Source organism: Panthera leo, chromosome E1, assembly GCF_018350215.1.
Source record: "Panthera leo isolate Ple1 chromosome E1, P.leo_Ple1_pat1.1, whole genome shotgun sequence".
Classification (NCBI taxonomy): domain Eukaryota; kingdom Metazoa; phylum Chordata; class Mammalia; order Carnivora; family Felidae; genus Panthera; species Panthera leo.
Window position 1 is genome coordinate 40,793,088 of NC_056692.1, and position 20,913 is coordinate 40,814,000.

The following is a 20,913-nucleotide window of genomic DNA, read 5'->3' on the forward strand; positions in this document are numbered from 1 at the left end:
TGTTCACACGTTCCCGTGCTGAATAAAGTGTGTTTGACTCTACCAGGGAGGCTGTCTGTCCCTGTGCCCCGTGTTGCACGCCCCTGCCCCTCCTCCAGCGTGTCTGCTTTCCTGTGATCAGAGGCCACAGCTGCAGTGGCCCGGCCGGGCCGTTTGTGAAATTGTCACCTCTCAGGTTTCCCAGGCGCGTTCCCCTCCCTCGATCCCAGCAGCTTTGCAGATCCTGCCTTCGGTGGGGAAGGGACTTGAGGGGATCATCCTCACCCCCCTTTCCCACACTACCCACCCAGACAGCGGGGGAAGGGGGAGCCTGGACATCTGCCTGCCCTCCTCTCCCTCTACTCCAAGTGTGCTTTCCAGGACTCAGTAGCCTGGCTATCTTGAGCCCTGATGCCCTTGGCCTTGGTGTGAGTGGAAGCTCAGCGTCGTGTTCCTCCAGGCAGCGGGCGATTGTGAGGTGCAGAGGCAGGCAGGCAGGCAGCTGAAGAGCCAGCAGGCAGGGTGGGCTGGGAGGGTGCTGGCTCCCTCCTAACTGCGATGTAAGGCACCCACATTCTCGCTCGCCCTCCCTCTCCATGCCTCCTGGGACCTCCAGGACAGGGCTGCACGGGAACGTGGACAGCGGGCCGACAACTGCTGCCCCAGGAGGGTGAGCAGGGGCAGGAACACCCTTTCGTGTTCCTTATCTCCCCCACCCCCATCTTCGAACCCTCTCTTCCCCGAAAGGCCACCTGCCCCAGAATAGGCTCTTGGGTGCATCACCCCCCGCTGGCTCCTTGTGCGAACAGTCCAGGATGAGTTTTTTAGCCTCTGCTCTGTTACTGACTCAAAAGGGAGGCTTACTAAGAATAGATATTTGGAATCAATGGCATAGAATTGAATTCAGAGTCCAGAAATAAGCCCTGTTTATGGCCGATCAATTTTCCACACAGGGGCCAAGACAATACAGTGTGGAAAGAACGGTCTGCAACAAGTGTTTGTACAACTGGGTATCCACGTGCAAAAGAACAACTTTGGCCTGGAGCCCTCGCACTATGTGTGTAGGTTAACTCAAAGTGGGTCATAGACCTAAATGTAAGGGTTAAAACTAAAATTCCTAGGGGAGATTAAAGGAAAATGTCTTCATGACCATAAGTTAGGCGATGATTTTTCGTAGACCCCGAAAGCAAACAGATAAAAAGAAGATATGGGCTTTGGTCTGACAAGCTTTTGTGCTTTAAGGGACAGAACCCCGACAACCCTCACGCTGGGAGAAACTGTAAGTCCTATCTAATAAAGGATGTGTATCTAGAATTACAGTTCAGTCAAAAAGACAAATACCTTCATTTAAAAGGTTTAAAAAAAAATTAGGGGCCCCTGGCTGACTCAGTGGGAAGCGCATGCGACTCTTGATCTCGGAGTCATGAGTTCCAGCCCCACGTTGGGTGTAGAGATTACTTAAAAATAAAATCTTAGGGGTGCCTGGGTGGCTTAGTTAAGCATCCGACTCTTGATTTGGGTGATTTTGGCTCAGGTCACGACCTCACAGATTCGAGAGTTTGCGCATCAGGCTCTGTGCTGACAGCAAGGAGCCTGCTTGGGATTCCCCCTCTCTCTCTGCGCCTCCCCCACTTGCGCTCTCTATCTCTCAATATAAATAAATTTAAAATAAAATCTTAAAAAATAAAAGGTAAAAAATACTCCTTAATTTAAAAAACGAAAGGATTTGAAAAGGCATTTCTAGGAAGAAAAACACGAGTAAGCAGTGAGCCCGGGGAATGACACTCGGCATCATTAGGGAGCCACGGGTCAACCACAAGGGGATCTGCCACATCAAACCTGCCATGAAAGGCGGTAATTGGGAAGGGACAGTTACAAGTGCAAATGGTGCAGCTCCTTCAGAAAGCGGTCTGGCGGTTCCTCAAAATGTTAAACAGAATTAACCTACGACCCAGCAACTCGGTTTCTACATCTCCAGCCAAGAAAAATGGAAAAAAAAGAATGTGCTCAAACTCGGGCACAAGTGTTCATCGTGGCACCGTTCATTCCTCCAAGATGGAAACAACCCAGATGTCCGTCAGCTGGTGAATGGACGAACAGAGGGTGGTGCGTCCATACAAAAGGTACTCTTCCACAGCGAAAGGAACGGAGAACTGACACGGGCTGCAGCACAGATGAACCTCAAGAGCGTTACGCTGAGAAGCCAGACACAAGACCACATATTGGGTGATTTCGTTTGTGTGAAATGTCCAGAATGGGGAAGTCTGTAGACACCAGACAGTGGATGGGCTAGCCTAGGACTGGCTCTGGATGGGGCTGGGGCAGGATCAAAATGGGAGTGACAGCTAAGGGGTGCAGGTTTTCTTGCAGGGAATGATAACAATGTAAAATTAGACAATAGCGATGGTTGCACAACTGTGAAGTTGCTTTAAAAAAAAAAAAAACCTCATTGAGTTGCATGCTTTAAATTTTTTTTTTCAACGTTTTTTATTTATTTTTGGGACAGAGAGAGACAGAGCATGAACGGGGGAGGGGCAGAGAGAGAGGGAGACACAGAATCGGAAACAGGCTCCAGGCTCCAAGCCATCAGCCCAGAGCCTGACGCGGGGCTCGAACTCACAGACCGCGAGATCGTGACCTGGCTGAAGTCGGACGCTTAACCGACTGCGCCACCCAGGCGCCCCTGAGTTGCATGCTTTAAATTGGTAAACTTTCTGGTATATATCAATAAAATGGGGCAGGGGGCGGGAGACCTAGGGCTTCCCCAGGGAGAAATTCGTCCCTTGCCCAGGCGGAAAAGACCTGAGCTGGCAGGTCATTGGCTGAGCGGAACTGCTGGGGTCTCCTGGTCTTGCGCCGCCTCCCGCCCAGCCAGCTAAAGATGGACTGACCAGGACCTGGGCCATGGAGGGTGTGGGAAATCCCAGGAGCCCTTAGGTACTGGTGGGAAGCAGGATGGATCCATTGCTTCTGTTTTTAAGGGACATGCCCTGTATGCTGATCCCCTTCATGTGGAATCCCTGGACCCCAGACCTCTGCTGAGTGAGCCTGTGCTTTGTTCAGGGAATGTTCCTCATCTTGAGGTCATGGAACAAGTGTGGGAGAGAGTGGCTATGGGCCAGCTTGGTGTTATAGCGCTAGGGGACAATGCCATAGCCATTTTCAGGATCCTACTCCCCGTCCTGTCCTTCACTGGGACTGCGCCTCTTTCTGCCCCCAGGAACCCTGTGTGGAAGGGACATCGGAGCTCCACTCAGATTCTCAATGACCTGCCTGCTCTCCCAGCTCCCCAGGCATGTCCTGGGTGTGGGCTGTCCCCTGGTGGCGAGATAAGGAAGGACCCATTCCTCCTCACTCGGAAGGTAGGTGGGATCCTGCTGGCTGTGACAGCTAGGCAGAAAGGGATAAGTGACCCTGGAGGTATTCTGGGGTGCATAGGCAGAAGGTCAGGCTGGCTAAGAACAAAAGAGGAGACAGATGGAGAGCGGAGAGCCCAGCTCACTTGTTCCACGCACAGTAATTGAAAAATAAAATGTGTCATGGGAAAATGATCAGACAGTACAAAAGTCCCGGTTACAAAAGTCCTCCTCCCACCCTGAGAGTCCCAGTGCCCCACCCACAGCAACCACTGTTTACATGACCTATTAAAATTTTATTTTGAGAGAAGGAGTACAAGTGCGGGGAGGGGCAGAGAGGGAGAATCCCAAGCAAGTTCCGCACTGTCAGTGCAGAGCCCGATACAGGGCTCAAACCCACAAACTGTGAGATCATGACTTGAGCCGAGATCAAGAGTTGAATGCTTAACCGACTGAGCCACCCAGGCGCCCCTTTCGTTTTTTTAAAGCACAAATGGGAGCTTTCCGGGACACCCAGGGAGGGGTCCCTACGGGCATTGTTTTGCGCTCCTGTCGTAACTTAAAGGGAAATTTCACAATGTCCGGAGCCCTTTATGTCCCGCAAATGAAGGAGGAGGATGTCCTCAAATTTCTTGCAACAGGAGCCCGCTTAGGTGGCACCCACCCTGACTTCCCGTACATCTACAAAAGGAAAGGGGACGAATGGTATCTCCATCATAAATCCGAAGAGAACCTGGGAGAGAAACTTCCACTGGCAGCTCATGCCGTTGTTGCCATTGAAAACCCAGCTGGTGTCAGTGTCACATCGTCCAGTAGTCCTGACCAGCGAGCCGTGCTGAAGTGTGCTGCAGGGGCCACCCCTGTTGCTGGCCGCTTCGCTCTGGAACCTTCCCCATCCAGATCCGGGAAGCCTCCCCAGAGCCACGTCATGCTTGGTCTCTACTTCTACAGAGATCGTGAAGACATGGAAAAGCAAGCGCAGGCCGCTGCTGAAAAGGCTGTGACCAAGGAGGACTTTCGGGGTAAACGGACGGCTCAAGCTCCTGAGTTCACGGCTACTCCACCGGAAGTCGCAGACTGGTCTGCAGGCGTGCTGGTGCGCTCTGGGTCCACTCAGCAGTTCCCTGCCGAAGACTGGGGCGCCCAGCCACCACCAAAGACTGGTTTGCGGCTCCCACTGCTCAGGCCACTGAATGGATAGGAACAACCCACGGAGTGGTCTTGAGCTACTGTTCCACAAAGGCAAACAAAAAGAAATAAGGTTGACAGAAAATAAACAGTTGGGTTTGTTTGTTTTAATATCTGTTTTTGAGAGAGATTGTGAGCACGGTTGGGCAGAAAGAGAGAGAGAGACACGGAATCCGAAGCAGGCTCCAGGTTCTGAGCTGTCAGCACAGAGCCCAATGTGGCGCTCGAACCCACAAACCATGAGATCCTGACCTGAGCCAACGTCAGATGCTTAACCAACTGAGCCATCAAGCTGCCCTTCAGATTCTAAAAGTTGGGGAAAATAGGGGTGCCTGGGTGGCTCGGTCAGTTTAGCATCAGACTCTTGGTTTGGCTGGGGTCTCACTGTGGGATCGAGCCCCATGTGGGGCTCTGCACTGGCCGTGTGGAGCCTGCTTGGGATTCTCTCTCTCTCCTCCCTCTGCCCCTTCCCCGCTCACACTTGCACACTTTCTCTCTCTCTCTCAAAATAAATAAACATTAAAAAAAAAGTCGGGGTGCCTGGGTAGCTCAGTCGGTTAAGCATCTGACTTCGGCTCAGGTCATAACCTGACAGTTCCCGGGTTCAAGCCCGGTGTTAGGCTCTGAGCTGACAGCTCAGACCCTGGATCCTGCTTTGGATTCTGTGTCTCCATCTCTCTCTGCCCCTCCCCAACTTGCTCTCTCTCTCTCTCTCAAAAATAACGTAAAAAAAATTTTTTTAAAACAAAACAAAAATGTTGGCGGGGCACCTGGGTGGCTCAGTCAGTTAAGTGTCCAACTTCGGCTCAGATCATGATCTTGCAGTTCATGGGTTAGAGCCCCCACATTGGGCTCTCTGCTGTCAGCACAGAGCCCGTTTCAGATTCTCTGTACCCCCCTCCCCGCCCCTCCCTCGCTTGCGATCTCTTTCTCAAAAATAGACATTGAAAAAAAGTTTAAAAAATAACAATAAAATAAAACACAAATGGGAGTTTGCTATACCCACTGTAATTAAACTATATATAGAACTATGTATGTATAGTCTGCAGAACATCCTGAATCAACACCACACATTTTCCTCATCTTTTTTTTCTTTCAAGCAAATGCTTGATATTTCATCCAGTCGATGTAGCGTAGTTTCTTCATCCAGCCCCCTACTGTCCTCAAAGAGTTCCCAGCCTGGTGGGGAAGATGAGCAAAGAGACAGTGTGACATGTCCACTATAATCAGTGAGGCTCCTGCCCAGCACCCATGAGCTCAGGCTTTGAATGTGGACGGTGTCCCTCATCTTTGGCCATTGCCAGCAACCCCCGCCAGACCCCACAGAGAGGTGGACCCAGACCCCACAGAGAGGCACGCTGAATCCTGACGATCTGCAGCCCAACTCCCCCAATGCTTGTGTTCCCTAAGATCTAGAAATGCTGGAGGAGAGTCTGACAAGTCTTATCCAGAGCAAGGAATGTTTGGAGGGAGAATGGGGGGGGGAGGGTGTGGGTTCTGGGGGGTAGTGGACAGGGGCCTGGGGGGCTATAGGCTAGGGCCACATGAGGGCACATCTCTCTGGGCTGGTTTTGGAGCTGCTCCCTGGGATAGGGTGAGAACCTCCTGACACTAGGAAGTGACTGGGAGCAGGGCTGCACCTCCTGCAGAGGCTGCTGGCTGAGCTGGGAACAAGGCAGGGGGACTGCAGCTTGTGCCTGTGCCCAGGCAGGTGGCAGAGGAAAAGGGCAAGCTCAGTGGACTCCCATGTTCTCTTCTGGTCCAGACTCTGGATTCTCTCTCTGGGCTGGCAACTCTCCTCTGACCCCTCCCCTTTCTCTAAGCTGCTTCACTCCCGCCTGACAATCTGGAAAAACTTACATCTGCCTCCAAAAGGACCCAGAATCCTCTCAGAAAGTGTGGTCCTCCTAAAGGCCCCATCTCTACCTGCCACCACATAGCCCCACCCAACCCCATCCTGCCCAGGAAGGCAGCCTGAAAAGTTGCATCATTTGGGAACGGTGGCAAGAACGCTAGTCTGGGAGTTAGGAGGTCTGGGTTCTAGTCCTGGACATGCTCTCCTATCGGTTACTGAGCTTGTCCGAGTCACATCCTTTCTCTGGCTTCAGTTTTCCAATATGTAAAATGAAGGTAACTCCTGACCTGTCCTGCTGCAGCTACCCTTTAAGGATCAAATGGAGAGCCCTTAACTCACCCACCAGGCCCTGCCCCACCACAGCCAGACCAGGCTCACATGACCCACTTCTCCTCCAACTTCTGGAATTTTTAGTTAGTTCCTCAAATCTGCCCAGCTTTCTTTACCCTTCCACAGTCTTCCTATATACATGTTCTCTGCCCGAAATTCTCTCTTCTCTTTTCCTAGTCAATTCCAATTTAATTCATATTAAATGTCACTTCCTTTTAGAAGCTTTAGGCTTAATCGCTTCTCAGCCTTTTGGCTAAGATCAAGTGTGGAAGCGTTAGGTCGGGTACCTTTGTATTTCCTCACAGCCTCACAACTGTAATTGAGATCTTTATGTGAGTGTTTGGTTTCTAGGTCTCCCCCAGAGAAGGGTGGCAATGCCTGCTACAAAATAAAACCCCACATAAAAATATCTGTTGTGGACAGTTGCCCGGACGTAAGGACAGTGAATTGCATGCGAAAGCCCTTCAGATACAACGGCGCCTTGGCGCTCGTGAAGGGCAGCCGATCACATCCCGGGCTTTTGATGACAGTGGAATCACGCGCTCCCGCACCACGTGCGGCCGGTCAGAAGACACCCTCCGGGAGCTGGTCCGGGACCCGGAAGCGCGGTCTCTCCCGAGCTTCCTGGTGCACTAACTTCTGTGCCACGTGGCCTGAGGCCCGCAGCTGATTGGACGGCGGGTCGTCCCGCCCCTAGCCTTGAGTCCCAATGGATGCCCGGTGGGGCCGCAGCCAGCCTGAGACCGCCAGACCATGGGGGCCGCTGTGGCTGGGGTCTTGGGCTTCCTGTTCCTGGCCGCCGCGGGGAGCTCGGCCGGGGACGAGGCCCGGGAGGCGGCGGCCGTGCGGGAGCTGCTGGCCCGGCTGCTGGGGCCCGGGCGGGCGGCCGCCTTCTCGGTGTCGGTGGAGCGCGCCCTGGCGGCCGAGTCCGGCCTGGACACCTACCGCCTGAGCGGCGGCGGCGCCGGGGCGCGAGTGCGGGTGGTCGGCTCCACCGGCGTGGCCGCTGCCGCGGGGCTGCACCGCTACCTGCGCGACTTCTGCGGCTGCCACGTGGCCTGGTCGGGCTCTCAGCTGCGCCTGCCCGAGCCGCTGCCCGCCGTGCCTGAGGAGCTGACCGAGGCCACGCCCAACAGGTACGGGGCCCGCCCGCCCGCCGGGCTCCACGCCCCCCCCCCCGCGGTTGCCGGCACCTGCCTCCCGTCCCGGGGCGCCGCCCCTCGCTGAGTCCCCGCCCCACCGCGCGCTCTCCCGGTCGCTACCGCAGCGACCGAGACTGAACGTAGCGCAGGCCTTAGGGTGGCACAGCTCTGGCTTCAGATCCCAGAGGCTCTGCCTCTCAAAGCCGTGTGTGTCCTTGAGCAAGTCACTTAGCCTCTCAGAGCCTCGGCTGGCTCATCTGAAAAGTGGAAGTAATGACCTCTACCGCGCAGTGTTGGTTGTGAGGATTTGCACGGTGACGGGGGTAGAATTTGTGGTGCATAATTAGTGACCAAAAAACGCTAGTCATTTCCCTCCCCACCTTCTGTTGGAAGATGCACCACAGAGGAATGGTATCCACTCCCTCGCAGCCTCCGTTCTGGAGCTTGTCCCACCGCAGGGAGGTCGTGTGTTCACTCATCTGTCTCCCCTTTAGACTGTGGGGAGAGAGACCCGCCCCCCCATTCCAGGATAGGGACCGGTGTTGCCATAGAGCACTTAAACACGGTGAAGGGGGCTCTAGAAGGGTCAGCTGTGCTCTCCCAGATACCTGCCTGGCTACAGGTCGGGGGCACGTAGGAAGCTCCCGTACTGATGCCCACAGTCCGAGGCCCCAAATGGGAGGGTCTCAGGACCCTCGCCAAGAAAGTTCTTGGCTTTTTGGGAGGAAGATTCGAGAGCGAGCCGTTTAGAGAAAGGGACAAAGACTTAGGAAGTCAAGAAGAAAGGTGCTACTTCACAAAGTAGGGATCTCTCCTCCCAGAGGAGTGGGACGACACACACACCCCTTTGCTTCTAACGAAGGGATTTATAAGTTTTTTTAAATTAGCTATCCATATAGGGAGAGGCTTCCTCTTTCACTTTGGCTTTAACCTTTACATTGGCTGGTTAGCTTTTCCATTGTTTCAGGGTTGTGATTGGGTTGTGGATTTACCCATAAGGAGCAGTTTTAAGAATGTCCAGCCTTTGTGGCTTTTACTGCCCGAGGGAGTGGGGTCTTGTGACTCTTTTTATGACCTGCTGACTTTTAGATTAAGGGTCAGCCTAAAACCAAAATGGCTGTACTTTGGTCACCTTGTCACCTGAGTCTCCCTTCCCTCCTGCCTCAGTACCGAGTCTCAACTCCACCTGGGGTGGGTCCTGGAGTGAAGCAGGAGAGGGGTTACATTTGGGACCCCTCCCCTCTGGGCTAGATCTGGGGTGGGGGGGTGGGGGACATCCCCACTGCCCCCAGGGACATGCCGCGGCTCATGCCCCTGCCCGCAGGTACCGCTATTATCAGAATGTGTGCACGCACAGCTACTCCTTCGTGTGGTGGGACTGGGCCCGCTGGGAGAAGGAGCTGGACTGGATGGCACTGAATGGCATCAACCTGGCACTGGCCTGGAGCGGCCAGGAGGCCATCTGGCAGCGGGTGCGTGCCCACCACATCCTCCTTCCCCTTGTGTCCCTGCCTCCCCCACAGCACAGCGTCTGGTACCCAGACTAAAGGCTTCAGAAGTGTCCGTGGCGTGCACGGTGGCCCCAGCCCTCTGGAAACAGGCTTCTATTCTGAGCCAAAACACAGAGGAGCGCTCTTTATCCTTATTCGTGGCCCCAGTCACACAAGAATGAATGACCCTCTTCCCCACAAGAGCCTCTGAACAGGACTCCTGGCTCCTGAGTTCCAGCCGCGTCCTTTCTGAGGTGCAAATCTGGCGGAGACCTGCTGCTGTCACACTCAGGAGCTCCTGTCCCCTTCGGGCTGTCCCCAGCCTGGGCGCTTCTGTGCCTGGGCCCTGAGGGCTCTGGCTGCACTGGGCCCCGTTTCGGCCCCTGTGGAGCTGGCCTCACCCATCACTCTAGCCAGCCTCGTTCCATGAGGCCTTCTAAGGCCCCTTCCCCATTTTGGGGAGAGCCCCTTTGTGCCTCACCTCACCCTGGCGACAAGGCTGACAGATTAGTAAACTCACCTGTTCACAGGTCTGTTTCTCTGGGACTCTGGGCTCCTGCCAAGGGTCACGTTTTGTCTTAGTAACTCCAGGGCTCAGCACAGAGAAGAGATGAATGTTTGTGAAATGAATGAATCAATGAATGGAGATGAATGTATCTGTGTGTACTCATGTGTGGGGATCGCCCTCCTCCTCAGGTATACTTGGCCTTGGGCCTGACCCAGTCAGAGATCGATGAGTACTTCACTGGCCCTGCCTTCCTGGCCTGGGGGCGCATGGGCAACCTGCACACCTGGGGTGGCCCCCTGCCCCGCTCCTGGCACCTCAAACAGCTTTACCTACAGGTAAAAGGACGGAGAACGAAAGGGGGCAGAATTGGAAAGTGCTAGAGAGTCAGGGGCCAAGGAGGGTGGTATTTGGCCAGCCTCAGGGCTCTTAACTGGGCCTTGAGGGGAACTCTGTGTGCCCTGGGGGAGTGAGGACCTACGCCCTCAGGGCCATGCCTACCAGCTCCCCCTCCATTGTCCCCAGCATCGGATCCTGGACCGGATGCGCTCCTTCGGCATGACCCCAGTGTTACCTGCATTTGCAGGACATGTCCCCAAGGCTATCACCAGGTAAGGTTCCTCCCCCCACCCCCTGCTCGGCTCAGAGAGGAAATTTCTTCTTCCCTGCAAGACGTAATTAAAATAAAAACTGAAGCTCTGGATGTAGGCGTGGGCTTGATTCCTGGCTCTGCTACCGACTAGCAACATGAACTTGGACTCAGATTACATGACTGCTCTGTGCCTCCGTTTCCTTACTTGTAAAGTATATGTGGCTCGGCACAGCCTTCGCAAGTGGCACCTCTTATTTAGTGACACTTGGGGTGCGCCAGTCTTCTCTGTCCTTTCTGCTTCTCTGTGCTACCAACTCTTCCCCTGCTGTGACCGGAAAATTCCTCAAGGTCCAGCCGAGACCTCCCCTCCTTCAGGTAGCTTTGCTGGGACCCTCAGCATTGGTTACCACCTCCTTCATGCCCATGACAACCTGGTTCCCACGACTGTCACAGGGCTTAGTGCATGCTGCTGGCCTTACTGGCCACCCCTTCACCTCCCGCCTGGGTGGCCAGAACCTCATTCATACAGTCAGAAGACATTTGTCAGACAAGGCTCAGTGCTGGGTCCTGGGGATGCAGCGACAAAGGCGTGTGATGTGCTCTGCCCCTGCTGGGTGACAGGTTGACAGGGGGAGACAGGGCAGGGATAAGGGCAGGAATACACATGGGCCCACTTCTCTGTCTGGGCCGCCTCTGCGGGGAAGCCAGGGCTCAGCACTGGGCCAGATCTTGAAAAGCTGAATGTTGCTTGTTTCAGCCCATGGGAGGGGGAGAGACAGCAGAAGCTTTTCCAGATGAGGTGACACTCAAAGGAATAACCAGCTAGATAAGCAGGGAGGGAGGAGGAAAGGACTCCGGCCACAAGGCACAGCATGTGCAAAGGCACAGAGGCAGGAGAAACTGGGATGGGTTCCAGGAACCGCAGAGAAGCTAGTGAGCTGGCCGCGGATACCACATCAGCCTCCGGTAAATGTCTGGATTGCCCCCCGCCACTAGGGTGTTCCCTCAAGTCAATGTCACCCAGCTGGGCAGCTGGGGACACTTCAACTGCTCCTACTCCTGCTCCTTCCTCCTGGCTCCGGAAGATCCTCTATTCCCTATTATTGGGAGCCTCTTCCTGCGGGAACTGACCAAAGAGTTTGGCACGGACCACATCTACGGGGCCGACACTTTCAACGAGATGCAGCCCCCCTCCTCGGAGCCCTCCTACCTTGCCTCAGCCACAGCCTCTGTCTACCAGGCCATGGTCACAGGTTCGGTGCCAGGGGAGGTGGGAAGGGGAGGCGTGGCACAGCTCGGTGGGGTGGGAAAAGAGACTGGGAACAACACCGTCGCACTGACTCACATCACCTGATGGTCTACCAAGTACTTTTGCACACACACACCATCTCATTTAATCACACTGTGGTGGAGAGGTGAGCTCTGGAGCCAGACAGCCTGCTCCAGCCCTGGCGCTGCCACTTCCTCCCTGCCAGTGCCTCAGTTGCCTCGTCTGTAAAATGAGGCTCCCTCGTGGGGCGCCTGGGTGGCTCAGTCGGTTGAGCGCCGACTTCGGCTCAGGTCACGATCTCGCGGTCCGTGAGTTCGAGCCCCGCATCGGGCCCCTGTGCTGACAGCTCAGAGCCCGGAGCCTGTTTCAATTCTGTGTCTCCCTCTCTCTGACCCTCCCCCTTTCATGCTCTGTCTCTCCCTGTCTCAAAAATAAATAAACATTAAAAAAAAATTTTTAAATGAGGCTCCCTCGTAAGTAGAATGATGCCTGGCCCAGAGTAAAGTCACTAAGTGCTGGCCATTGAAAACGTTCTGTTTGGCCTCTGCCTCCGGGCTGAGGTAGGTAACGCGGGCCAGAGGTTAGGGGATGTGTTCAAAGCCGGTGGATGCTCCTCCTGGGGCACAGATGTGAACCCAGTGCTCCTTCCTGCCACTTGCAGGGGTGGGGCAGAGAGGGGCCAGGTCGGGAATGGCCGGGGGGTAGGGGTGGGTGGGCTGTGTCAGCCAGGAAGGGAACCCGTTGGCTCCGGCTTCCTTGAGAGTGAGCGCCTGCTCCAAGCGTGATCCAGGACTGGCGGCATCAGCGTCACCCCAGAGCCTGTCAGGTCTGCAGATTCTCCTGAATCAGAATGACTTGCGCTTGGGCCCAGGAATCCGTTTTAGCCAGTCTTCTGGGAAATTCTGATGCTTCATAAAGCTGGACAACACTGCCCTGGAGCTTCTAGCTGGGAGGAGGAGCTTCCAGATGGGAAGGCTGTGTGGGATGCTGTGCCCCGTGGGCTGGGGGTGACGGGAAGGAGTGTCCCGTGATAGAGTCATTTAACTTCTCTGGACCTGTTTCCTCATCTGTAGAATGGGGTGAATGTTCCCCTGCTCCGTCTCCTCTCATCAGCCCTCTTCTCTGTCTCTCCACCCCTGCCCCAACCACAGTGGACCCTGACGCCGTGTGGCTGCTCCAAGGTTGGCTTTTCCAGCACCAGCCCCAGTTCTGGGGGCCTGCCCAGGTGAGCGCTGTGCTGGGGGCCGTACCCCGTGGCCGCCTCTTGGTTCTGGACCTGTTTGCTGAGAGCCAGCCTGTGTACATCCGTACAGCCTCCTTCCAGGGCCAGCCCTTTATTTGGTGCATGCTGCATAACTTTGGGGGCAACCACGGTCTGTTCGGGGCCCTGGAGGCCGTGAACCGAGGTCCTGCCGCTGCCCGCCTCTTCCCCAATTCCACCATGGTAGGTACAGGCATGGCCCCGGAGGGTATTGGCCAGAACGAAGTGGTCTATGCCCTGATGGCGGAGCTGGGCTGGCGGAAGGACCCAGTGGCAGATTTGGAGGCCTGGGTGACTGGTTTTGCGGCCCGTCGGTATGGGGTCTCCCACGGAAATACGGAGGCCGCCTGGAGGCTACTTCTCAGGAGTGTCTACAACTGCTCTGGTGAGGCCTGCAGTGGGCATAATCGCAGCCCCCTGGTCAGGAGGCCGTCCCTGAAGATGACTACCACTGTCTGGTACAATCGATCAGATGTGTTTGAGGCCTGGCGGCTGCTGCTAACAACCACTCCCAGCCTGGCCACTAGCCCCACCTTCCGCTACGACCTGCTGGACGTCACTCGCCAGGCGGCCCAGGAGCTGGTCAGCTTGTACTATGGGGAGGCGAGGACGGCCTACCTGAACAAGGAGCTGGTTCCCCTGCTGAGGGCGGCGGGCATCCTGGTCTACGAGCTTCTGCCCTCGCTGGACAAGGTGCTGGCTAGTGACAGCCGCTTCCTGCTGGGCAGTTGGCTGGAGCAGGCCCGGGCAGCGGCCGTCAGTGAGGCCGAGGCCCATTTCTATGAGCAGAACAGCCGCTACCAGCTGACCCTGTGGGGGCCCGAGGGCAATATCCTGGACTACGCTAACAAGCAGCTGGCGGGGCTGGTGGCTGACTACTATACCCCGCGCTGGCGGCTCTTCATGGAGATGCTGGTGGAGAGCCTGGTCCGAGGCGTTCCCTTCCAACAGCACCAGTTTGACCAGAATGCCTTCCAGCTGGAGCAGACCTTTGTCCTCAGCACACAAAGGTATCCTAGCCAGCCCCACGGTGACACTGTGGACCTGGCCAAAAAGCTCTTCCTCAGATACTACCCCCGGTTGGTGGCTGGCTCCTTGTGACCGATTAACCACCCCCTGGGCGGCGTTCTTCCCGAATTCCGGGCCTGGGCGGGTTCCCAGGGCCTGGAGCTAGACAAGCATCACAGGAGGGCCCCAGGCCTGGGCAGAGGAACTCAAGGCCCGCTGGGGGACCAAGCCTGGCAACTGCAGAGGGAGGTGAGCTGCTCTCCTCCCCCACTCCAAATTTGGGATCAAAGTACTGTTTTGATACGACTTAATAAACTGGTGAATCACCTGGGCCTATCTGTCCAAACGTCACTACTGAGATGGCTGGGAGGACTCCCGGCTACAGCATGGACACTGGTGTGGATGCCATTTCCCTCTGCCCCCTTGCCTCAGCCTCCCTGTACATAATACTGACACCTGACCTTGGAACTGATAATGCCCTCCCCAAAATGTATACTTTCACACCCTCAGCAGCAAACTTTGGAACCTATCGTTGTCCCTGTGGGACAGAGGCACACACAGGGGAAGGGTGCCCAGGGCACTCAGTGCCCACAGGCGAGCCCACATCTGCTTGCAAACTTTGCCCTCCCTCTGGCCAGTAGCTGAAGAAGGGGTATGCCCAGGAGTGGCCTCAGCTCTGCTTTGACCAAGATAAAGGGTGGGGAGAGCAGGCCCCAGACTGGCGGGAGGGCTCAGCCTTGAGATTATGCTGGAGACACAACAAGGGGTGGGCATGCCCTAGGCGGGTCAGAGCAGGGGCTCTCGAGCTCAGAGACCCAAGCCTTGCATTCCCGGCGCCCCTCCGAGCTCCTCTCCCCATGGACCGCACTGTGGTGCTCATCACGGGCTGCTCCTCCGGCATCGGCCTGCACCTGGCTCTGCGTCTGGCATCCGACCCCTCCCGGAGATTCAAAGGTATATGAGGGGCTGGGACAGAGAGAAAGGAGCAGTCGCTAGCCCAAGGAGACCCAGGTAGGGGTAAGCAGGGAATTCAGATCCTTGTCTTCTCCCTGAACCTCCAGTGTATGCCACGCTGCGGGACCTGAGGGCGCAGGGCCCGCTGCGGGAGGCGGCCCAGTCCCGAGGGTGCCCTCCTGGCTCCCTGGAGATGTTGCAGCTGGACGTGAGGGACGCAGATTCCGTGGCCGCTGCCCGGGCACGCGTGACCGAGGGCCGCGTGGATGTGCTGGGTGAGCCTCCCCGCAGCACGTATGCAGGAGCCTTCCCCACCCTATGTCCAAACCAAAATGTCCTGAGGCCCCAGGAACACAAGGGGACCGGCTGGGTCTGAGGAAGGCGAGGCAGGTGGGGTTCGGCGTCTCTTCCCGCAGTGTGTAATGCGGGCCGGGGCCTGCTCGGGCCGCTGGAGGTGCAGGAGGCTGGCGCCGTCGGGTCTGTGCTGGACGTGAACGTGGCAGGGACGGTGCGGACACTGCAGGCCTTCCTGCCGGACATGAAGCGCCGCCGCTCGGGACGCGTATTGGTGACGGGGAGCATGGGTGGCTTGATGGGTGCGTGGAATGGGGCAGGGCCAGCGGGAGGGGTGGGGCCTGGTGACAGTGCCAGGGGCTACAGTGGGCTCCGGGCGCCTCCAAAAGCTTCATCTCCCCTGGAAGGGCTGCCATTCAACGCCGTTTACTGCGCCAGCAAGTTTGCGATCGAAGGTCTGTGCGAGAGTTTGGCGGTTCTGCTGCCGCCCTTCGGGGTCCAGTGAGTCACCGCCCCACCCCCAGAGCCCTCTGAATCCTGATTTTGGGAACCCCAGGACCCTGACCTGTTGGAGCCACTCTCACGCTGGTCCCTCTCCACTGCGGCTCACATTTGTTGTGTGCCAGGCGCAGTACTGGGCACTTGGCACTCGTTATCTCACTTCTGCCACCCAGCTGGGAAACGGAGGCCCAAAGAGGTTAGGTGACTGGCCCAAGGTCACACAGCTGAAGGGAGCCTGCCAGGTTAGAATTCTGACACACGTCTCCCTCACACTCCGGGGGGCCTTTCCCGCTGTAAGCCGCTTTTCAAACGCTCCCGAGGCCCACGCGCAGACCCCTTCCCGCCCGCCCCGCCCGCCCCGCCCGCCTAGTCCGGCTGCTTACTGCGCCCCCGCCCACCCGCCGCTCAATGCCCGCAGCGTGAGCCTCATCGAGTGCGGCCCGGTGCGCACCGCCTTCCAGGAGAAGCTGGAGGGCGGCCCGGGCGGAGCGCTGGACGGCGCGGACGCCGAGACCCGCGACCTCTTCTCCCGCTACCAGCGCCATTTGGAGCGGATCTTCCACGAGGCGGCGCAGGACCCGGAGGAGGTGACCGAGGTAGGCGCCGGGCGCGGCCCTGGGAGCACGGACGGCGCGTGGGGGTTGGCGGCCAGCCCCGGCCAAGCGCCTCCTCCCGCCGCCCCAGGTCTTCCTCGCCGCGCTGCGCTCCCCGCGCCCCGCGCTGCGCTACTTCAGCACGGAGCGCTTCCTGCCCCTGGTGCGCATGCGTCTCACCGACCCCAGCGGCCGCAGCTACGTCGCCGCCATGCACCGCGCGGTGTTCGCCGAAGAGCCCGCCGAAGAGTCCGCTGCCGACCTGGGCGGCCCCGCGCTCGGCCCTCCTCCCGCCGCCCTGCAATAAAGGCTTGGCCCGCCGCTGTCTGCCGCGCCCTCCTTTGCGACCCCAGGGGAGCGCGGTTCTGGTGGGTGGAGGGGGACGTGTGCGACAGGCGGCGCGTGCAGCGAGTGGGTGATCTGGAAGGACCGTGGCTAGCCCGGGTTATACCAACGCGGAAAGCGAGGCCCAGAAAGAGGAAGGAGCTAGCCCACCGAGGGGCAAGGTCGAGAATGATTCCTGGATTCCCGCAGGGTGTCTGCAGCAAGAGTGAGGCGGACCTGGGAAGGAGGAGAGTCCGTTTGTGATTTGGCCCCCACTAGTCAGGAGACTTCAGGCAAGGGCCTTATCCTGAGTCTGTTCTCTTAACTGTAAAATGGGTATAAGACCTATGTCATGGGTTGTATGAAGGGTTGAGATAATTCCTGGAAGTGCTGGGAAGGAGGTTTTAATAGCAGGCACCGCTATTACCGCTACTCTTAGTGGTGTTACTATTATGTGTTCGTGTGCAGAAGCCCGATGTGTAGAGAAGAAACAGGCCAAGTGAGTTATAAGGCTACAGCTCCACACATCCTCCTCCGTGTCCCCTGCCCTAGACAGAACTCAGCTGGCGGGATCACCACCAGCCCAGAAGCTGCCACTCACCAGGAGGTTCAGCTAAGGATCCAGGGCAGGCGGGCCTGCCCAATGGGCTATCCTCTTTCCTGAAGCCAGGGGCAGAAGCCAGAGAAAGGGCTTGCAGGGTTGTGGGGTCAATTTCCTGCTAACTTCCTGAGAAGTAGTGTGCTGAAGAAGGGGTGAACAGGGAGGGTACTAGATGAGGAGGGTGCCGGTAGAGGACAGGGGTAGGGGTGCCTAAGAGATGGGGGAGAGGGAGGGAAATGACTACTTGGAATGGGCAGGGCCATGGCTACAGAGATCTTGGGAAGCCAGAATAGAGGGGAAACTGCTGGGGGGTTGTTTGGAACCTGGGGGGAGGGGAAGGAGGTACAGCATCTGAACCTGCCACTACCTCCGGGTAGCCATCCACTCTGGGCGTTGGACTGCTGGCTACTCCTGGGACAGGGTGCCTCAGCCAGCTCATCCCTGCTGTCTCCCTGCCCTGATGGCCCATATGGTTCTGCTGTCCCTTCAGGATCCAGAAAGGCCACCAGAAGGGGAGAGAGCCAAGATGGCATGAATCTCTGAGACCTGCTCTCAGAGCCCAGCTCTTGTCCCCCAGTCTGTTCCTTTGCACCCCAGTGTGAGTGTGTGTGTGTGTGTGTGTGTATGCATACACTCACAAGGTCGCACCCTGGGGTGGGGATGCAATGATGAGAAAGGCAAAGTGTGACCCCTCCATGAATTTACATTCATAATGTTTTTAAAGATTTTATTTTTTTAATTAAATTTAATTTTTTTAATGTTTATTTTGAGAGAGAGTGAGCGAGCCTGTGAGTAAGGGAGGGGCAGAGAGAGAGAATCTCAAGCAGGCTCCTTGCTATCAGCACAGAGCCCGACTTGGAGATCGGGGCTTGATCTCAGGAACCGTGAGATCACGACCTGAGCCTAAATAGAGAGTCAGACGCTTAACCAACTGAGCCACCCAGGTGCCCTTAAGATTTTATTTTTAAGTAATCTCTGTACCCAACGTGGGGCTCGAACCCTCAACCTCAAGATCAGGAATCACACACTCCACCAACCGAGCCAGCCAGGTGTCTCAATTACATTCATACTTTTTTTTTTTTTTTAATGTTTATTTATTTTTGAGGGGGAGAGAGAGTGAGAGGAAGACACAGAATCTGAAGCAGGCTCCAGGCTCTGAGCTGTCAGCACAGAGCCCGATGTGGGGCTCGAGCTCACAGACCACTAGATCATGACCTAAGCCAAAGTCAGACGCCTAACTGACTGAGCCACCCAGGCGCCCCACGTTCATACTCTTAATAGTCTCCTGCAGTCCCATGACTTCGAGGACTGTTTATGCACCCATGAGCCTCACCAAAGTCTCCAATATCTCCAACTGCATTGCTTCCCCAAATTCCAGACACACATCAACTTCCTACTCAACAGCTCCACTTGATCTCTAATAAACTTAATGTGTCCAAACGCAAGTTCTGATTTCCAGATCTCCCACTGCTCCTGCCCCAGTCTTCCCCACTTCAGTACCCGACAACTCCACTCTTCCTTCTTGCCCATCCCTCAACCAACGCATCAGCAAATACCTTCAGTCTATAAAAGATTGGAAGGTATTTTGGAATACTCTGGAAATCACTCCGGTCTATGCACTCTGGTCTACCATCACTGCACCTGGATTATTGCAGTGGTTTCCTAACTGGTTGCCTTGATGCGACCCATGCCCACCAAATAAAATTTCCACGGAACAGCCAGAATGATCTTTTTTTTTTTTTTAAGGTTTATTTATTTTTGAGACAGAGAGAGACAGAGCATGAACGGGGGAGGGTCAGAGAGAGGGAGACACAGAATCGGAAACAGGCTCCAGGCTCTGAGCTGTCAGCACAGAGCCCGATGCGGGGCTCGAACCCACCGACCGCGAGATCGTGACCTGAGCCGAAGTTGGACGCTTAACCGACTGAGCCACCCAGGCGCCCCCAGAATGATCTTTTAAAAATGAAAGTTATTCCATGTCTGTGCTTAAAACACCTCCTGTGGTTTTCTAAGTAAAATCAGAGGCTTTTCTCCAAGACCTCCAACACATTCTTTGATCTGGCCCCCACTTCCTTTCGGACCCTATCTTTCATCACTTACCATTATCTGATTCAGCCCTACTGGCTTTCTGCCCCAGGGCCTTTGAACTGGCTATTTCTTCTATCTGGTACAGTTTCCCTAATCTCTGATTCTTCTCTTCCTTCACGTCTTTCCCCAGACGACCTTATCTAAAGTAGCATTCCCTAGCCCCACCCCCCCACCCCCCCCACCCCCGCCAGTTATAGTTCCCTTACCCTGTTTCATTTTTCTTCATAGCGCTTATCACCACTAATGTGTCAGAGATTTATTTACTGACCTGCTGACTTTATTGTTACACATTTATCTATAACTTTCACCACCCTATCCCAAGACACATAAGAACTTAAGCTCCAGGGCAGCTCGTTGGTTTGTTTTGTTCACTGGTTGATCCCTTATACCTAGAACCATTCCTGATCATGGGAGGCACTAAATCCACATTTACTGAATAAAAGTGACTGTTGGTTCACAACCTACAAGTTCCCTGGGTGAAATCTGAAACTGGCTCCCGTACACAGAGGCCAAGGAGAGACCAAAGAAAGAGGCAGAGCACTCCAGATTGGGAGGTGGGGGTTTTAATTAGCAAGGGAACTGACATATGAGACTTGTCCTGGGCGACTACAAGACAAGTGGGTCTCTGCACTTGCCCACCGGAATCTTAATAGTTTACGTAGAGGCCTTAAATAGGTTCCGCCACATATACCATCCAGATGGTCTCGACGACACATTGCTCTCTCAAAGCTACTGCTGTGGGAATAGTGTATACTAAGGACAGCCTTCAATTGCCCAGGGCCAGCTTGAGAGTCAGCTGGCACTCACATCTCCAACAGTGACTCTGTGAGATTGTGCCCAGATGTTTCAGGACATTTCCTGAGAGGCTGCAGTTTGCTTCTTCGTGTGGGGTCCTCTCTTTAAAATCCAACCTAAGTTGTCTCCTGTCTGAAGCTGGCTTCAACGCCTTTGTGGCTCTATAACTCTTCCAATCCTTGACTCCAGGGGCACATCCAGGCTCTGTGGGGCCAGAGGCTTATACACCTTTGGGACGTCTCTATTGATTTTATTTTCTTTTTTAAGATTTTATTTTTAAGTAATCTCTACACCCAACGTGGGGATTCTAACTTACAACCCTCAGATCAAGGGTCGCATGCTCCATCAGTTAAGCCAGCCAGGCGCCCCTTGGGACACCTCTTTAAGAATACAAAAAAGGGGGCACCTGGGTGGCTCAGTCAATTAAGTGTCGGAATCTTGATTTCGGCTCAGGTCATGATCTCATGGTACCTGGGTTCGAGCCCACATGTGGGGCTTCGAGCTGACAGCTCAGAGCCTGCCTCGAATTCTCTCTCTCTCCCTCTCCCTCGCTGGTGCTCTCTCGCGCTTTCAAAAAAAAAAAAAAAAAAAAAAGTAAACTTAAAGAATTTTAAAAACTCCACATAACTATGAAAATGAGCATTTGCTTAGTTTGGGGAAATAAACCACAGCACGATACTGGAATCTTGGGAGATTGGTTTCCCTCCCTCTTGAGATCTCTGTGAACAATTTACTAGAAATATTTCCTGATGGCAACCTGGTTTCCTCTCTGCACGGAGACTACCGA

General features: G+C 55.5%; 3 protein-coding genes across 7 annotated transcripts; all 3 read left to right on the forward strand.

Moving 5' to 3' along the window:
* Positions 1 to 143: 143 nt before the first annotated feature.
* LOC122207157 (40S ribosomal protein SA-like) lies at positions 144 to 4,638 on the forward strand. 4 transcript variants are annotated; one of them, XM_042917001.1, is made up of 3 exons: positions 144 to 1,258; positions 3,200 to 3,341; positions 3,977 to 4,638. In XM_042917001.1, exons 2-3 carry the CDS (start codon positions 3,275 to 3,277, stop codon positions 4,534 to 4,536), a joined length of 627 nt encoding a protein of 208 aa, XP_042772935.1. In that variant the 5' UTR covers positions 144 to 1,258; positions 3,200 to 3,274; the 3' UTR covers positions 4,537 to 4,638. The 4 variants fall into 4 exon arrangements, with proteins under 4 accessions (XP_042772935.1, XP_042772936.1, XP_042772934.1 ...); XM_042917002.1 differs by lacking the exon at positions 144 to 1,258 and adding an exon at positions 1,654 to 2,102; XM_042917003.1 differs by lacking the exon at positions 144 to 1,258 and adding an exon at positions 2,656 to 2,684.
* A 2,705-nt stretch (positions 4,639 to 7,343) lies between these two features.
* NAGLU (N-acetyl-alpha-glucosaminidase) lies at positions 7,344 to 14,813 on the forward strand. Its single transcript, XM_042916997.1, has 6 exons — positions 7,344 to 7,844; positions 9,175 to 9,322; positions 10,037 to 10,183; positions 10,371 to 10,456; positions 11,434 to 11,690; positions 12,859 to 14,813. Exons 1-6 carry the CDS (start codon positions 7,462 to 7,464, stop codon positions 14,067 to 14,069), a joined length of 2,232 nt encoding a protein of 743 aa, XP_042772931.1. The 5' UTR covers positions 7,344 to 7,461; the 3' UTR covers positions 14,070 to 14,813.
* A 20-nt stretch (positions 14,814 to 14,833) lies between these two features.
* Positions 14,834 to 16,688, forward strand: HSD17B1 (hydroxysteroid 17-beta dehydrogenase 1). Of its 2 annotated transcripts, XM_042916999.1 has the most exons (6): positions 14,834 to 14,930; positions 15,038 to 15,205; positions 15,347 to 15,526; positions 15,632 to 15,725; positions 16,144 to 16,321; positions 16,410 to 16,688. In XM_042916999.1, exons 1-6 carry the CDS (start codon positions 14,834 to 14,836, stop codon positions 16,623 to 16,625), a joined length of 933 nt encoding a protein of 310 aa, XP_042772933.1. In that variant the 3' UTR covers positions 16,626 to 16,688. The 2 variants fall into 2 exon arrangements, with proteins under 2 accessions (XP_042772933.1, XP_042772932.1); XM_042916998.1 differs by having other exon boundaries at positions 15,347 to 15,725.
* Positions 16,689 to 20,913: the final 4,225 nt, after the last annotated feature.

Coding starts and splice junctions, on each gene's coding strand:
- LOC122207157 (XM_042917001.1), top strand. CDS start 3,275: ATGTCCTGGGTGTGGGCTGTCCCCTGGTGGCGAGATAAGGAAGGACCC. Junction 3,342..3,976: donor CATTCCTCCTCACTCGGAAG/GTAGGTGGGATC, acceptor TTCTTGCAACAG/GAGCCCGCTTAGGTGGCACC.
- NAGLU (XM_042916997.1), top strand. CDS start 7,462: ATGGGGGCCGCTGTGGCTGGGGTCTTGGGCTTCCTGTTCCTGGCCGCC. Junction 10,457..11,433: donor GTCCCCAAGGCTATCACCAG/GTAAGGTTCCTC, acceptor CCCCGCCACTAG/GGTGTTCCCTCAAGTCAATG. Junction 11,691..12,858: donor CTACCAGGCCATGGTCACAG/GTTCGGTGCCAG, acceptor CCCCAACCACAG/TGGACCCTGACGCCGTGTGG.
- HSD17B1 (XM_042916998.1), top strand. CDS start 14,834: ATGGACCGCACTGTGGTGCTCATCACGGGCTGCTCCTCCGGCATCGGC. Junction 15,206..15,346: donor GGGCCGCGTGGATGTGCTGG/GTGAGCCTCCCC, acceptor CTCTTCCCGCAG/TGTGTAATGCGGGCCGGGGC. Junction 15,726..16,143: donor CTGCCGCCCTTCGGGGTCCA/GTGAGTCACCGC, acceptor CAATGCCCGCAG/CGTGAGCCTCATCGAGTGCG.